This window comes from Chrysemys picta, chromosome 5, assembly GCF_011386835.1.
Source record: "Chrysemys picta bellii isolate R12L10 chromosome 5, ASM1138683v2, whole genome shotgun sequence".
Taxonomy (NCBI): Eukaryota; Metazoa; Chordata; order Testudines; family Emydidae; genus Chrysemys; species Chrysemys picta.
The window spans coordinates 42,881,240-42,898,167 of NC_088795.1; the positions used below are offsets into that span (position 1 = coordinate 42,881,240).

Sequence of the window (16,928 nt, forward strand, 5' to 3'; positions counted from 1 at the left end):
CTGTTAGTCTCCTCTCCAAGTTAAAAACTAAGTAAGAAAGCAGTAATGTTAAATGATTTAAAAAAAAAAAAAGTCATGCTCATTGCTCCTTTAAGAATGAAAGTATACTGTTCTGTTTTTGCTTACCCTCTTCCTGCTGCAGCAGCTCCCAATTAAACTGAACAATTCGTTAGTAGACTGAAGTAATTAAAAAAAATATTGCTCTGTTGCAGAAATATTTTCGTAGAGACATGGCTCCTGGGTTGTGCTGTTCTTTTCAGTGGCCGTCTGCCCACCACATTAGATATTGAAAAGATCGTGAGATTGGTAATGGGACATGCAGACCTCCTCTGTATCACTGGTTCAAATCTGGAGCAAGGTGATAGTGACCAAAAGTTATAATCTGATAGCTGTTCAGAAACTTAGCTGGATAGGACAAAATTGTCCCGTCTCAAAAATAAAAATAAAGACTGAATGGCTGAAGAAACTGGCTTTCAAGGAAGATTAAGAGGAGTTGTAACCTCTTCCATCTGAGTGGTAGTCGAAAGGCAGCACATGTACTCAAGCTGCCTTGAAATTAATTGTGGCTATATGTCCAATTCCTCATGTGCTAAAGCCACAAAACCCACCATTATGATTCACTCTCTAGCCTTAGAATTGAATAAGTGTAGATACTGAACAGGCATGCTTGTTTTTGTAGTGTAGTGAATTTTACAGCAGGGGTAATGACAATGCAACTGCTTCATGTCAGAACAGAGGAGTTTTGTTTGCAGTCTTGTCCCTCTGAGTTGGCACATGTTATAAGCACTAAGTTCACTTATTGTACAAAAGAGTGACATATTTTCTCTAATATTTTAGCAGATGACAAAGTTCCTACAATGTACAGAAGAGTTCTTGTGCAACTAGGACTCAACAGTATGAAATCAGCAAATATATGCATAGGTCGACCAGTCTTGCTTACCAGTACAGATGGAAAACAAGAGGTGAGATTTCTTTTCCTGTCTGTTAGGCTAATTTTGTGCTTGGCTAAGTGGTGGATTGGAGTTAGGTCACAAGTGGGAGATGAGTTTGGAGATTTCAGAATTCCAGTTTTGAATTCTAGTTCTCCACACAATTTAGTGCAGTTATGTGTTATACTTCAGGATTGGAAAAGCAGATGAATTGTGCATCAGGCTGTTTTTGCAGCTTGGTGTTGAGACTTGTGCACAGCTTCTGATTGCTCTTTGCCTGGATTTAGCTAGTGCCATTAAAAGTCACTCCATTTTATTTATTTATTTTTAAATAGTGAAAGGGAATGAACTCCAGATTGTTGACGATGCTCTTCCATTATCTACAGAAAAACTCTACCCTTAGTTATATATTCTCTCTCATTCACAAAATTTAAGCCTTACATTTTTAGAAAGCTTGTTAGTTCAGCCCTTAAGGAGTCCAGTGCTAATTGCCTTGCATTTTAAGTGTTTGTGGAATATGTCATTTTAACACAATCCTTAATCCCTTGTGGAGTTTGACTCAAAAGGCATGAAGGGTATTTCACCTTTCATTAGGGAATGACAACCAAAAAAAAAGCTCTTAATCACCAAGTGTGTGTGGTGGGTTTTTTTTTTTTTTTTTTTAATCTTTTTAATTTAATTTGAAACTCTCTGTAGGTCTGTACAGCTTGGCCAGTTGCAGGCTTCCCAGGAGGGAAAGTTGGCCTAAGTGGAATCACTCAGAAGAATCTGCGAGTGAAACCTGGTGAGGCAGTCACTGTCCAGCCTGTGGTCGGTGCAGTGGTGCAGGCAGAAGAAGTAGATGTGAAGCTGAGGTTTGGAATTTTTCTGTGAACATTACCTTACCTCCCAGTGTGCAAACTTGATCTAGAACGCACAGATTCTAGAACATAAAGGCCTGTTGTAGGTGGATGCAGGTCCATTTTGCGTTTCAATTAGACTACTCATGTGCTTAAAGTATTGACAGGATTGGGACCTAATATTGTTTTGAGAAGTAGCATAGTACTGCCTCTTGGAACCCCTCCTGGACTGGAGACCTGTGGGATTTCTGCACTCAGAAGATTTTATGAGTTGCGCTTTAGCTGAATTGATTGAAAAATTTAATGTAGCATGTACCATTTATAAATTGCATATTTGTGTCTCAGTTTTCAGGAAACTAATAGGCACTTCCTGCTGTCTGGGTGCTGCAAAATGGCATTAACAGGAGTCTCGGTGATACTAAACTGAGTGGAATAGTCTGACTGGGTTTGAAGGAGCTCCTGTTCCCTAAGTTCTTTTAGTATAGTCTCAGATTCCCTACCTCCAGGAGGGGTTGAGGATAGCAGCACTGACCACTTAACTGGTTGCTTTGGGGCTTTCCAAACCCATCCTGCCCAGCTGGTATATCGAGATGTGCTGTCTTCTTGTAGGATCAGCGTGTGTCCTTGAGGGCAATTTCCCTGAAGCTTTCCAGGAGTCTCTCTTGGGAGCCATAGAGCCGCTGACTGCTGTCTCCCAGCAACAGTCTGGAACATCCTGCTTTAAAACCCTTATGCCACCCTTGGCCAGAGGGGCAGGGCCAGCCCTGCCCACGTTAGCTCTTCCATCCCTGTGACACTGGTATGGGGTTTGTACACCCCATCACAATTTGTTGTTGATAATCCAAAAGGAAAAATAAAATCACAAAGGGAAGCATGTCAGGATAATAGGAAATGGGAGCTAGCAGGTGTTTTGTATATTTATTAGTTTCTTGACCTAATATCTCCTTTAGAAACAGAAGAACAGGAGTACTTGTGGCACCTTAGAGACTAACAAATTTATTAGAGCATAAGCTTTCGTGGACTACAGCCCACTTCTTCGGATGCATATAGAATGGAACATATATTGAGGATATATATATATATATATATATATACACACATACAGAGAGCATAAACAGGTGAAATATCTTGGGCTATCTTGATTATCACTTGAAAAATTTTTTTTCTCTTAATTAATTGGCCTCTCAGAGTTGGTAAGACAACTCCCACCTGTTTATGCTCTCTGTATGTGTGTATATATATCTCCTCAATATATGTTCCATTCTATATGCATCCGAAGAAGTGGGCTGTAGCCCACGAAAGCTTATGCTCTAATAAATTTGTTAGTCTCTAAGGTGCCACAAGTACTTCTGTTCTTCTTTTTGCGGATACAGACTAACATGTCTGCTACTCTGAAACCTGTCATTTAGAAACAGAGGTTGTGCTAAGTTGGTTCAGGCAATTCTTTATGACCATAAGATCAAAAAAGTTTGTAACTTGGTTTCAGGTTATTTTAAAGGATGAGCATGGTCTCTGCTTGAAAGAGATGCCGTCAGGTTAAAAGTAATATTAGAAAAAGTCGTTACTTGTGATGTGAATATTGTAATTAAGAGGCTGATGCTGCAAAGTCGTTACTGATAGAGTAGTTGAGCCCAAAAGCAATATTTATGTGAGTGTGGAGTATTCACATTAGGAATGGTGAAATAATTTTACAAATCTAACTTCCCTTTAAAAATGTAAATAGTCTCTGGCAATGCTGTTAGTGTAGATTTTGCAGTTGCTTAGGTAAAGCAACTAGACTTGAGCCCTGTGATTTTGTATAATTGTCACAGCTGTCTGTGCTCTCAGAAGACTATAGGATCAAACCTGTGGTTCATCTAGTCCTGTATCCTGTCTTTTATAGTAGCCAATACCAGATGCTTCAGAGGAAGGTGTAAGGAATCTGAGAGTGGACAGTTAAGGTCAAGCTTTTTCTAACTCCAACAGTTAATGCTTGGTTTAAGCCTTGAAGACCACCTTGCAGACCGCTGCTATTGTCTCAGGAATCTGGGGTATATGTGTGTAAGTGTGCAGTTATCCACAGGGCCACTGTTTGTAGCCCAATCTGGAATGCAGCTTCCACTTGCCCTCATGAGGTCTGCTGCTATTTGTCTTCTGTAGAGCCTGAGTTCCCAGCTCTGCATAGTATGTGACATGGGGAAGCGGGAACTGGCCCTGGGGAGCCCCAGGTGGCGTAGTAGCGTTCCAGCCTTTTTCCACACTCTTGGTGTTGGACTGGTAGAATAACCAAAGTTAAGGGGACATAGGAAGGAAAACAGTGTCCCTGTCTCTACTTCAGTGTTGTTAGCGTTAACAATTTTACCTTGCCTCTTGGAATGTTTCACATTTTGTTAACCTCATAAATCCAGGAGTTCAGTTTTATGTGAGAATCTCAGCTTTCCTTTAATTAAAAAAAAAAAAAAAATGTAGCCCTCGTAGGGTTGCCAGTCTTGGTTGGACGTATTTCTGGAGGTTTCATCACATGACCTCTTTAATTAAAGATTAATCTTTAATTCCTGTAGTCTCCAGGACAGTCCTGGAGTGCTGGTAACCTTTTGTGTGGAGAGAAAGTTGAAAATATGAACCCTAAAGACTCATGACACAAGAAAGCAAATAAAAAGAACCTAACATTGATTATGTTTTAAAATGTCACGATTTTCAAGTCAGTCTGACAATTTTGTGGGCACTGACTCGTGGTGTGTGTATGCTTGAGGTGAGCAATATTGCTAGCCTGTAGATAAACAACTCTTTGAAGAACTCTCTCCTGCCATTGGTTCTGTGTGGGAAGCTGTAGACACAGGATAGGATGGTGGGAGCAAGGCTCGGAGGCAGAGGAACAGAGGACAGACATGGGGTGATGGATCTGGGCCCAGAATGGGATAATGGGGGAGCACAGTGCAGGGGAGATGGGTGCAAGGCGAAGGCCCAGGAGGCCAGGGAAAAAGGCAGGGAAGCAGTGCCTAGGGAAGAGACAGGACACAGTGTGTTTGTAAGGTGGTTAGGAGGCACCATGCATTGGTGTTTGGGAGGAGTTGAGGAGAGCACTCAAGGTGCTTGATGGGGGAAGAACGGTGATGGGATGAAGGAGCAAACTGAGGAATGACCTTTCCATCAGACAGGAAGAATAAGGGATGACACTATCATGTTGAGTGCAGCTTTTTTACATTTCACTTTGAATTTTCAACTTGCAACTTAGACAAGGGGAGGAGGAGTAAACACACCAAAACGAACAGGCTTTAAAATCATGAGGCTACTTGATTTTTTTTTACTTTTTTTTTTAATCTTTTTTGATTTTTGTTGATCTGTCTCATGATTTTTGATCTTGCAGTATTGACAATACTTCACTGATATAACGTGGGTTGGTGGGGAATGTTTCAGTTCAAACATTTGTTTTAAAGATTCCTGGAATATTAGTTTTTATTACCGTGTGATATTAATTTTTGTAAACTATATTCCCTATCCCTGCCCAACCCCTGAATTTCAGGTCTAACCATATGATTGTCCCTTTGAATATGGAGAGGCTAACCTCATACAAATTGGCGTGCCAGAAATGATGGCAAACACATTTTAATACTCTAGAAAGTCAGGCACACACTGCCAGTGTCAGTAACATAATCAGGCCAGTTGTCCTACTCTAATTATTCTAGATGAGTTTGCTGTATATTTCACAAACTCCTGTTACTAACTCCATATGGTATGCTTGCTATTCTTTTTTTCTAATAAGGAAAAAAACATATAACTACCGTTTTAAGCTACAGCAAAGCAAAGGATATGGAAAGTTTGCCTAGTGTTACATGCCCCCCTTAGTTTAGTTAACTGGTAGAAAATACTCATTTCATTTAAATCCTCCACCAGAAAGGTAGGTGTTTTTAAGTAAAGTTAATAAAATAAACTTAGTATCCGTATGTGTTGTATGTGAATACTATACATCATACCTTCCTGTGTTTTTCAGCTGTAACATTTTTATGAAATAGATTTTCCCTAAAAGAGAACTGCCACTGGAATTCTTCCTAATTTCTAAAATACTTTTGGTTATAATCTTTTAGAAACTTTTCCTAAGCAGAATGCTGAGACTTTTCCTAAACCAGATTTCCCCCCTCCATTATGTTTTGTTCCAGTTGCTGGGCTTCTAGAATTATTCTATTAATATGTAAAGAAAGAAATGGTAGGCTAGATCCTAAAGTCACTTTAATTGCTTCTGGCCTTAGCACTATCATTTCTTGTAAGACTACCAGATTTGTAAAATAAATATTAATGTAGTCCCTCCTCCTGTAAGCAGTTCTATGCTTTCTTAATTTTGTGCACACATGTCATCTAAATCATTGTTTCTCAACTTTTCCAGACTACAGGATTCTAATTTGTCTTGCATACCCCAACTTTCACCTCACTTAAAAAGTACTTGCCCACATCTTGAATACTGTGTGCAGACGTGGTCGCACCATCTCAAAAAGATGTATTGGAATTGGAAAAGGTTCAGAAAAGGGCAACGAAAATGGTTAGGGGGTATAGAACGACATCCATGTGAGGAGAGATTAATAAGACTGGGACTCTTCAGCTTGGAAAAGAGACGGCTAAGGGGAGATATGATTGAGGTCAATAAAATTGACTGGTGTAGAGAAAGTAGATAAGGAAGTGTTGTTTACTACTTCTCATAGCACAAGAACTAGGCGTCACCAAATGAAATTAATAGGCAGCAGGTTTAAAACAAACAAAATGAAGTATTTCTTCACACAATGCACAGTCAACCTGTGGAACTCCTTGCCCCAAAGGATGTTGTGAAGGCCAAGACCATAACAGGGTTCAAAAAAAGAACTAGATAAATTCATGGAGGATAGGTCCATCGATGGCCATTAGCCAGGATGGGCAGGAATGGTGTCCCTAGCTTCTGTTTGCCAGAAGCTGGGAATGAGCGACAGGGGATGGATCACTTGATGATTACCTGTTCTGTTCATTCCCTCTGGGGCACCTGGCACTGGCCACTGTCGGAAGACAGGATACTGGGCTAGATGGACCTTTGGTCTGACCCAGTAGGGCCATTCTTAAGTTTGTATGTTGTTATGTACAAAATTAGATCTAAAAATACAAGTGTTACAGCACACTATTACTGAAAAATTGCTTACTCTTTCCTTTTACCATATAATTATAAAATAAATCGATTGGAATATAATATTGTACTTACATTTCAGTGTATAGTATATAGATCAGTGTAAAAGTCATTGTCTGTATGAAATTTTAGTTTGTACTGACTTTGCTAATGCTTTTTATGTAGCCTGTTATAAAACTAGGCAAATATCTAGATGAGTTGATATACCCCCTGGAAGACGTTTGCATACCCCCAGGGGTATCCGTATTCCTGCTTGAGAACCACCGGTTTAAATGACTGCAAGAGTTTTACTTAGATGTGTAAAGGTAATTAAATACATAAGTGTTTGCTGCATTAGGGTCATAAAATTATATGGCGACTTGAAGTTTCTCAAAAATTTATGATATGTTTCTTGTCCTAGAATTTTCTCCTTGATCAGTAAAAATATTTGGGGAAGAGACTTTGTGATTAGTAGACTTAGAACTCCCTCTGTTGACCATAATTTTAGTTGCAGTTTCTGTATCTGGTATGTTTTCTTTTAAAAAGGTAAAATGTTTTGGTTGAATTTATGTCTTTGAGAAGCACCTTCCTTTCTTTTAGTGTAAAGGGAAAAAAAGGATAGTTTGTGATCACCTACAAACATTTCAAGGGTGTAAATGTAAATGCCAAGGAAGTGGAAGAATTATTTAACATGGTTACAGAACAAAGTAAAATTAGGGAAGAAACAGAGAGAGAGAAAATTTAGGCTAACTATCCAAAAAAAAAAAAAAATCCTGAATGTAATGTATTAGACTGTTGATACTCTTGATAGGTAAATGGTTTAACATCCCTCATTTAAAACTGGATTGCATGAAGTACAGTACTAGAGAATATACTGCAGGGAAAACCTTGCACAGTCGGAAAGGGCTTGGTCCTCAGATCTGCAAATGCTCCCAATTGTGCTTACCTTTACAAATGCATGTATTGCCCATGAAATCAATGGACTACTCATGTATGAAAGTTTTTGCAGGCCTGCGGTATAAAATTCGTTTTTTTCTGAATCATTTACTGATTTAGTAAATGAAGTAACCACCTTCACTGTAAGTCAGAACAGTAGTCACTTGAGAGATAAACGTATCTCATCCTTCTCATTTTAAGGAATGATCAATCTTGACTTCTATTGTTATATAAAATATTATATTTACGAAAAATCCAAAGAAATGTTAATATTTAAACCGGTCGTTAGTTAGCCTTATAGCAAATATATTTACATTGTATTTATGACTAGACTACAATGAGTCAAACAGAGCAACTTGTAAATTTGCCCATCAGTTTCTTCTGTTTGCAGAGTTAAATTAACTTCTTTGTTTTGCAGTATAGGATATACTGTTAATGAATAAATCAGGAGTTATCAATATTATAGACTGATTCTGTTTTTAGATTTACTAGGGAATTGTAAAATTGTTTTTCATCACAACCACAGGGACAAAGATGCCTGTATTAATGTTGAAGACTTGTCTGTCTGTCTTTTGCGAAATCTAGGTAAGTGGTTTGTGTTTTTTTGTTTTACATACATATTTTAGTAGAGAAACCATTTTTTGAGAGTAAATATCAGTCACTCACTATCTTCATCAAAGGGTTATTCCAAAATGACTTTTGCCTCTTCAGCACTTCATCATAGGACTTTAGCTTGTTTTACAAACTCCTTAAACTTTTTATTGACCTATTCATTCTGGGTGACATCACCTCACTACGGTGTGAATAGCAAATAATAATATACTTGCATGAAACATAGTTTTCAGTCCATCATGGCTGCTGTCAGTTCATTCTGAGATGGTTTAAAAGTCTGTCTTGGTCTTCTGCATTATAATGCGATGCACTCCCAACAATTGTGGTTATGAATTTATTTCTGTTATGAGGAGAGAGAGCTGAGCTTCTTGCATAAGCACGTGACTCCAGGAGCTGGGATTTAAAGTAAAATTGTGAGACAGTGGAAGACACTAATAAATAGAGAGTTTAAGGAACTGTCTTTGCTAGAAATATAATCTGTAACTTTTTATGTGCTCCAAAATTTGAAACAACCAGAAATACCAATGGCCAGTCATTCAGAATATTTATCCTTATGGAGGCTGACTATGTTTGAAGGGATCATTTTAGATGAGAACTGTATTTTCCTGTCTTTTAATCACTTTGTCTTTTAGGACAGTTAATTTGTGACATCTGTTTTAGGGGTTTACTGATGAAAAATTGTTCTAATTCATTCATATTTGAAAAGTATTGCTGGAAAATAAGATTAATATGTACTATATATATATATATTTTTTTATTTACTAAAATTTAATCTTCTTGTAGATGGGAAGATAGTTTTGCCAGGCAACCTTTTGCATCTCACTTTCTATGGCAAACCTTGCAACTTGATGGTGACGAGGGTGAAAGGAACCGATGGGGCCCTGCTGAAAATGCAGAGAAGTACTGTTTTCAGTGAAACACAAGAGCCAGTCCTTGAGAAGACTGACTTGGAGACCAGTGCTCTAAACTTGTCTTTGCAGCTCAGAAAGTTGGACATAGAAGACAACCAGGAAGGAGCATCTACCAGCACTCCATGCAAGCTGATGGCTCAAAGTTCACCAGTTACTTCAAATGCTGTGGTGATAGGGGGTGAGCAGGCTTATGACCGGACAGATGAGTTCTGTAATAAGGGGAATGTCGGAGACCTTATTGATGGTTCTGAATCAATCAGAGATGAAGACAGCATGAGATTGCTACGCACTGGCAACACTGGAGCAAAATGCAATTTGGATACCTTTTACTTTATTTCTTCAAAAACTAGAGTCAATTTCGTAGAGAATCGGATCATTGCAACAGAAGAACACGACTCTAAATCTATCCTTACCTATGACATGATAGGTGGTTTAAGCAGCCAGCTACAAACCATTAGAGAAACAATTGAACTGCCCCTGAAGCAGCCTGAATTGTTTAAGTGTTACGGTATGATGTCTAAGAGTTGGTTTTCTTAATCTAAGGCAGTTTTTCTTTAACTTACCACTTCTTTCACCCATATTAACAAGTCACTCTATATGAAACACACATTCCCTCTCTGTGTGATACAGTTTTGATGTACTTTAGTTCCCAACTAAACTCTGTTATAATTATCTTCTTTACAGTTGTTCCTTTTTTAATAACCAAATGTTTAGGTTGTAAGGATCATGCCTTAGAGAGGAGAGTCTGTGATGGTGTAGTTACCCAGGGGAACTCATGACGAGTAACAAGGAGTTAGTCAGTCACCTGAAAAATACAGGTACTCTTCTGTAACTCCACTGCTTAAAGTCTGTTTTTATAGAGTTCAATTAAAAAAAAAAAAGTGCATTTAATTTAAAGATTGGCCAATCAAATTCTAGTTTTTCCCCTCATCCCTCTCCCCTTTTAATTCCCTTTATCTGACCCAGGGTTTCTGTAAATTATAGAAAAGAATATAGTGCAATTCACCCATGTGAATTGGAAAGGATTTAAACATTAAAATTATTTATTATGATGTTTTCTTAGATTAAATCACAGTGCTTTGGACAATGTAAAACAAGATGGGACAAAGCACTAGAGAGTACTGTAGGGAACAATAATAATCCTTCATTTGCAGCAGATGGATTAGCTTATTTTAATAGGTGTTTTCTATCCATAATTTCTAGGAAAAGTTAAAGTCCTGGGGAAGTTTTTCTAGAAAGGGAATAGATAGGGGTAGGAGAGTGGTGTGGCTGCTATTCTTACAGGTTTTTGAGGTAAACCCTGTTGTCTGCTTTGACCCATAAATCACTTTGAGTGGAGAGATTGTGCCCTAGGTGAGAAGAATCTGCTAAGGTGAGGGAAATAACCATGTTTTCTCCCTCAGAATCATTATGTCAGCAGAGAGATTACTTGTCTCTCTCTGGAATGGCCAAGGTGTTTGACTCCCCAACCCATTTATGTTCTGAGATCCATGTGATCTTGGGATATGGGGTATGGGCCAGAACTTATTCATTGCAGGGTCCCTATACCTCTGCATTGCTTCTCCACCTTGCCTGTCTCCTCTGGGGGGATGTGGGTTGTTGGATTGTCCCTCTGTTCCATGTAAGACAATGATGGGTGTGCTAGTTTATATTGCGTAGGGCTTCCCTCTGGGTTTCTGTGGGATGATGCCATGAAGAATGCCCATCCATGCTCTGTCCACAGAGCCCAGACCTCAAGATGCACCAGGGGATTTCATGTGTCAGAGACAAGGAAGGGATGCTGCTGCAAATCCTGCACCATACCATAGGTGACATCTGGATAATCAGCATCTCCTCTGCTAATGGCATCAGAGAGATATCAAGCCCTATATTTACTTCAATATCATTAGGCTTGAATATGTGGTTATCTGCAGTACAATAGCATAGGAATTGCATACTAGACCAGACTCTTGGTCTCTTTCCTTCACATTGACAAGCATCAGAGGAATGTGCAACAATTCCCTCGGTGGATGTTAAGGAGTAACCTGGTAAAAGAGGAAGTTTCTTCCTAACTCTTGTCAATTAATGTTTAGTTTTTTGTTCTACTTGCATATGTACCCCTAGGGGTTGGGCTTATCCATACAGAATCCATAGTTCTCAGGAAATTTATCTCATTAGATTTTTATTCCATCACCTCTATGGTATAATTGGTCCTCCTTATATAGTTTATTGTCAGGCTTACAATATTTCATTGACCATTTGTCATTCTACCATATTTCGGTAATGCTCATTCTGCCAAGGTCCATTGTCAGGAATTCTAGTCCACCTATTTTTGGCTTTTAAACTTCTTGTTTTTAATTTTTATGTGTGTGCCTGTTTTATTGGACTCTAGGCTGAAACCATTTAATTTTTCTGGAATATACTTGTGTTCCGAACCGGTCTCCCCTCCTGTTCGGCTGTAATTTCTCTTGTTTTAACTATATGCAGAGACACCTTGTTTTACCGACATCCCTGGCAGATGCCCTTGTCTGACCTTAGTGCTCATCAGTAGCTGTCAGCTATCCCCAATCTCCTAATATTTGCTATTACAGAGGCACATTCATTCTTATATTTGGTATTTCCAGTCTTTTAAATAATATTATTTAAGGTGTGCGTACCTGTAATGAAGTGGAGTGGTTTTGTTGTGCTGGAGGTTTGTACAAACAGTATTGTAGGAATCTTGAGTAACATAATAAAGATTTAATTTAATGCTAGGTTTTCAATCAGAAGGATTTCAATAGGATTATTGGGGAAAATAACATTTTATATAATAGTTTTTTATTAAAAATTAGTATATACCTATATTTCTTAAATAAAAGCATGTAGAATATAGAAATCAGTAATGTAGACATGTATATTGTAGAGCGGTGGAGCATGGTGATTTGATTGGTTCACAACCGCCTTAAGCACAAGTAACGCTTTTCTCTCTGTGTTTGTTTAAAGGAATTCCTCCTCCTAGAGGGGTGCTACTGTATGGCCCCCCAGGTACTGGGAAGACCATGATTGCCAGAGCTGTTGCAAATGAAGTGGGAGCCCATGTTTCAATTATTAATGGTCCTGAAATCATAAGCAAGTAAGTTCATCTAATTTATTACATCAGTAACTTAGAGACATTGGGCCAAATTCTGTACAGGCTTGTATCCATTGGAGTTGCACAGTGTATAAATATGTAGGATTGGGTCCAGCGTATATGTCCCAAGTCTCAGAAGTTCATGGGGATGGGATTATGCTGCTTATTGTTCTAGAGTGAAAATTATAGTTGTCACCTCCCAGTGAAATGAAGTAACAGGAGGCTGTTTTCATCATTCCTTTGAAGAGGAATCTTATCTAGTATAGTACAGAGAAGTATGTATGGCAGTGGAATGGGGAAAAAAAGGAAATAATTTGATAAATAATTAGAAAGATAATTAGAACTGCATCTGTATGCCAGTTGTATGTCCAACAAGGAAAAAGGACGGTTTGTTAAAGCACAGTAAAATAAAGGCAAAAATGAGGCTATAGATGAGAATTTGTCCAGGTAGCATTGGTTTAGTTGTGAAAAAATTGGAATCTCTATGACCTAGATGGAGATAAACTGTTCCCCCTAATTTTTGCTGGCTACAGATGGGTCATATTTTAAAAAAAGTATAAATTTTGCCTTAGTCTCTTATCCCAGTGGAAATGCAAATTTAAAATAACCTTTGTGACAAGCCACACATTCTCTGGGATGCTTTGAAGGTTTGAACACCATCTTGTGGAAACTCAAGGAATAGAGTCCCGCCCCAACTTGGAAAACAATAAAAGTTCTGTTACTAAAATACTGTGATTGTTTCAGGTTTTATGGTGAGACTGAATCAAGATTACGGCAGATATTTGCTGAAGCCTCTCAACGGTACATTCACTTTAGATCATTCTGATTACATACATGTTCATGTATGTAATCATATAATCAAATTTTGATATTATTGCATAAAGAAAAGCTTATGAAATTCTCTGGATTGTAATATTTTTTCTGCAAAGGTATTTTAAATGTAGATATGTTTTATTTATATACAGCTTGGCGCAAAGAAGAATAATCTAATCTACAAATTTTATGTTTTTGGTCCCTTATTATAAATGCAATGTCATTTAAGGAGGCTGTTGTATATTATTCTAAACCAATTAGCATGTGTCCTACATAAAATATTAAATTCTCATCCTAGTTGGCGTTAGAACTCAAAACTCTCATTTGCAATAGAAAGGAACCCAAGCCAGATAGATTGGATCCAGATCCGAAGTTTGTTTAAATTTGTTCCAAGGCTGTTTAGATGCAAAGATTTAATTTGGGATGATTTCTAATTTCCAGTGGAAATGTTCTGCCAACTGAGCCAAAAGAGACTCATTTAGCTTAAATCAGAGAAGCCCATCTTCTGTTTTACCCATATTTCATCATAGAAACAGAATGGTAGAAAGTTGTCACTGACATTATTGAGTGGAAAAACAAAAATATTGTTAAAATCTTACAGAATTTTAATATTGTAGTTTTTGAAAAACCTGTTGGTGTGGACATGAAAGTTGTGATTACTGGAGGCATGTAGTATGTATGTAAGTGTTTTTAATGGCTATCTAAACCATGTGTGACTGCACCTATAGGGCCAGATTCAGTACTAAAATATTTTCACTCAAGTTTAACCAACAGAATTGTAAACTAAATTCATTTGGAGGGCCAAATTCAACCTAGGAAGGAGCAAGAGAGAACCCAGCTTGACTTTTAGGTCTCAGTTTAAGTTTGCAGGGACAGCAACTAGAAAAGCCAATTTTTTACTTATAAGCAGAATAAAGTCAGTATAGAATCTGAGAACAATAAACATGGAATCACAGAATGCAATTATTTTACAGAGTCCTATATTGGAGCAGAAACATACTTCAGGCCTGAAAGTTTCAGTCACCTTGGAGATTTGGATACCCACTAATTTTAATGGGAATTGAGTGTCCATATCCATTAGTTTTTGAAAATCGAAGCCTAAATGTTTTAAATGCTACTATGTACAATTGGCAGATAAGTTGCTTTTATTTATTTTTCTTTCAGTCGTCCATCAATTATATTTATTGATGAGCTGGATGCACTCTGTCCGAAGAGAGAAGGGGCTCAGAATGAAGTAGAAAAAAGAGTTGTAGCTTCATTACTAACATTGATGGATGGCATTGGCTCAGTAAGTAAAGTATATTGATACAATTAGTGTATTAAGGGGAAGAACTGAATAAATTGCATTAGGTTTTGTAGCACAGTCGGGCCAGCAGAAGAAACTTTTAGACACTAATCTAATATCCTTATTGAATTTAAGAGAAAAGAAAGAGAAGACATGTGTCCCTTACTAACACTAGATAGGGTTAAAACTAATAAGTGATTTCCTTCAGTAAATTACATTTACTTTAACAGAGTATCGCACCATATTGTTGTGACACTTCATAGAAATTAAACCTATATATCTATATCTATTTATTTTTTATTTGTATATAATGTGTATGTATTTTGACATTCAGATACATTTTTGAATTGCAAGAGAAAAGAATCATAGAATCATAGAATATCAGAGTTGGAAGGGACCTCAAGAGGTCATCTAGTCCAACCCCCTGCTCAAAGCAGGACCAATTCCCAGCTAAATCATCCCAGCCAGGGCTTTGTCAAGCCGGGCCTTAAAAACCTCCAAGGAAGGAGACTCCACCACCTCCCTAGGTAACGCATTCCAGTGTTTCACCACCCTCCTAGTGAAATAGTTTTTCCTGATATCCAACCTGGACCTCCCCCACTGCAACTTGAGACCATTGCTCCTTGTTCTGTCATCTGCCACCACTGAGAACAGCCGAGCTCCATCCTCTTTGGAACCCCCCTTCAGGTAGTTGAAGGCTCCTATCAAATCCCCCCTCATTCTTCTCTTCTGGAGACTAAACAATCCCAGTTCTCTCAGCCTCTCCTCATAAGTCATGTGCTCCAGACCCCTATCATTTTTGTTGCCCTCCGCTGGACTCTTTCCAATTTTTCCACATCCTTCTTGTAGTGTGGGGCCCAAAACTGGACACAGTATTCCAGATGAGGCCTCACCAATGTCGAATAAAGGGGAACGATCACGTTCCTCGATCTGCTGGCAATGCCCCTACTTATACAGCCCAAAATGCCGTTAGCCTTCTTGGCAACAAGAGCACACTGTTGACTCTCATCCAGCTTCTCGTCCACTGTGACCCCTAGTTCCTTTTCAGCAGAACTGCTACCTAGCCATTCGGTCCCTAGTCTGTAGCAGTGCATGGGATTCTTCCGTCCTAAGTGCAGGACTCTGCACTTGTTCTTGTTGAACCTCATCAGGTTTTTTTCTGCCCAATCCTCTAATTTGTCTAGGTCCCTCTGTATCCGATCCCTACCCTCTAGTGTATCTACCACGCCTCCTAGTTTAGTGTCATCTGCAAACTTGCTGAGAGTGCAGTCCACACCATCCTCCAGATCATTAATAAAGATATTAAACAAAACCGGCCCCAGGACCGACCCTTGGGGCACTCCACTTGAAACCGGCTGCCAACTAGACATGGAGCCATTGATCACTACCCGTTGAGCCCGACGATCTAGCCAGCTTTCTATCCACCTTACAGTCCGTCCATCCAGCCCATACTTCTTTAACTTGGTGGCAAGAATACTGTGGGAGACCGTATCAAAAGCTTTGCTAAAGTCAAGGAATAACGCATCCACTGCTTTCCCCTCATCCACAGAGCCAGTTATCTCATCATAGAAGGCAATTAGGTTAGTCAGGCACGACTTCCCCTTCGTGAATCCATGCGGACTGTTCCTGATCACTTTCCTCTCCTCTAAACGTTTCATAATTGATTCCTTGAGGACCTGCTCCATGATTTTTCCAGGGACTGAGGTGAGGTTGACTGGCCTGTAGTTCCCCGGATCCTCCTTCTTCCCTTTTTTAAAGATGGGCACTACATTAGCCTTTTTCCAATCATCTGGGACCTCCCCCGATCGCCATGAGTTTTCAAAAATAATGGCTAATGGCTCTGCAATCTCACCCGCCAACTCCTTTAGCACCCTTGGATGCAGCGCATCCGGCCCCATGGACTTGTGCACGTCCAGTTTTTCTAAATAGTCCCGAACCACTTCTTTCTCCACAGAGGGTTGGTCACCTTCTCCCCATGCTGTACTGCCCAGTGCAGCAATCTGGGAGCTGACCTTGTGCGTGAAGACAGAGGCAAAAAAATCATTGAGTACATTAGCTTTTTCCACATCCTCGGTCACTAGGTTGCCTCCCTCATTCAGTAAGGGGCCCACACTTTCCTTGATTTTCTTCTTGTTGCTAACATACCTGAAGAAACCCTTCTTGTTACTCTTAACATCTCTTGCTAACTGCATCTCCAAGTGTGATTTGGCCTTCCTGATTTCACTCCTGCACACCTGAGCAATATTTTTATACTCCTCCCTGGTCATTTGTCCAATCTTCCACTTCTTATAAGCCTCTTTTTTGCGTTTAAGATCAGCAAGGATTTCACTGTTTAGCCAAGCTGGTCGCCTGCCATATTTACTATTCTTTCTACACATCGGGATGGTTTGTTCCTGCAACCTCAATAAGGATTC

The 16,928-nt window shown here is 39.0% G+C and overlaps 1 protein-coding gene across 8 annotated transcripts in view; it reads left to right on the top strand.

Moving 5' to 3' along the window:
• The window catches only part of AFG2A (AFG2 AAA ATPase homolog A), a 292,859-nt gene that overhangs the window by 1,288 nt on the left and 274,643 nt on the right, over window positions 1-16,928 (top strand). For 6 of the 8 annotated variants that reach the window (XR_010601332.1, XM_005290348.5, XM_065596351.1 and 3 more), the window contains exons 2-8: window positions 838-962; window positions 1,626-1,783; window positions 8,332-8,390; window positions 9,201-9,836; window positions 12,290-12,419; window positions 13,161-13,217; window positions 14,394-14,517. Coding sequence is in view for 7 of the 8 variants with exons in the window: in XM_005290348.5 (XP_005290405.2) it covers window positions 838-962; window positions 1,626-1,783; window positions 8,332-8,390; window positions 9,201-9,836; window positions 12,290-12,419; window positions 13,161-13,217; window positions 14,394-14,517 (1,289 nt within the window). In the remaining variant the exon portion in view is untranslated. The remainder of the gene's footprint in view (window positions 1-837; window positions 963-1,625; window positions 1,784-8,331; window positions 8,391-9,200; window positions 9,837-12,289; window positions 12,420-13,160; window positions 13,218-14,393; window positions 14,518-16,928) is intronic. The other 2 variants (XM_024106384.3, XM_065596353.1) reach the window with 1 other exon arrangement.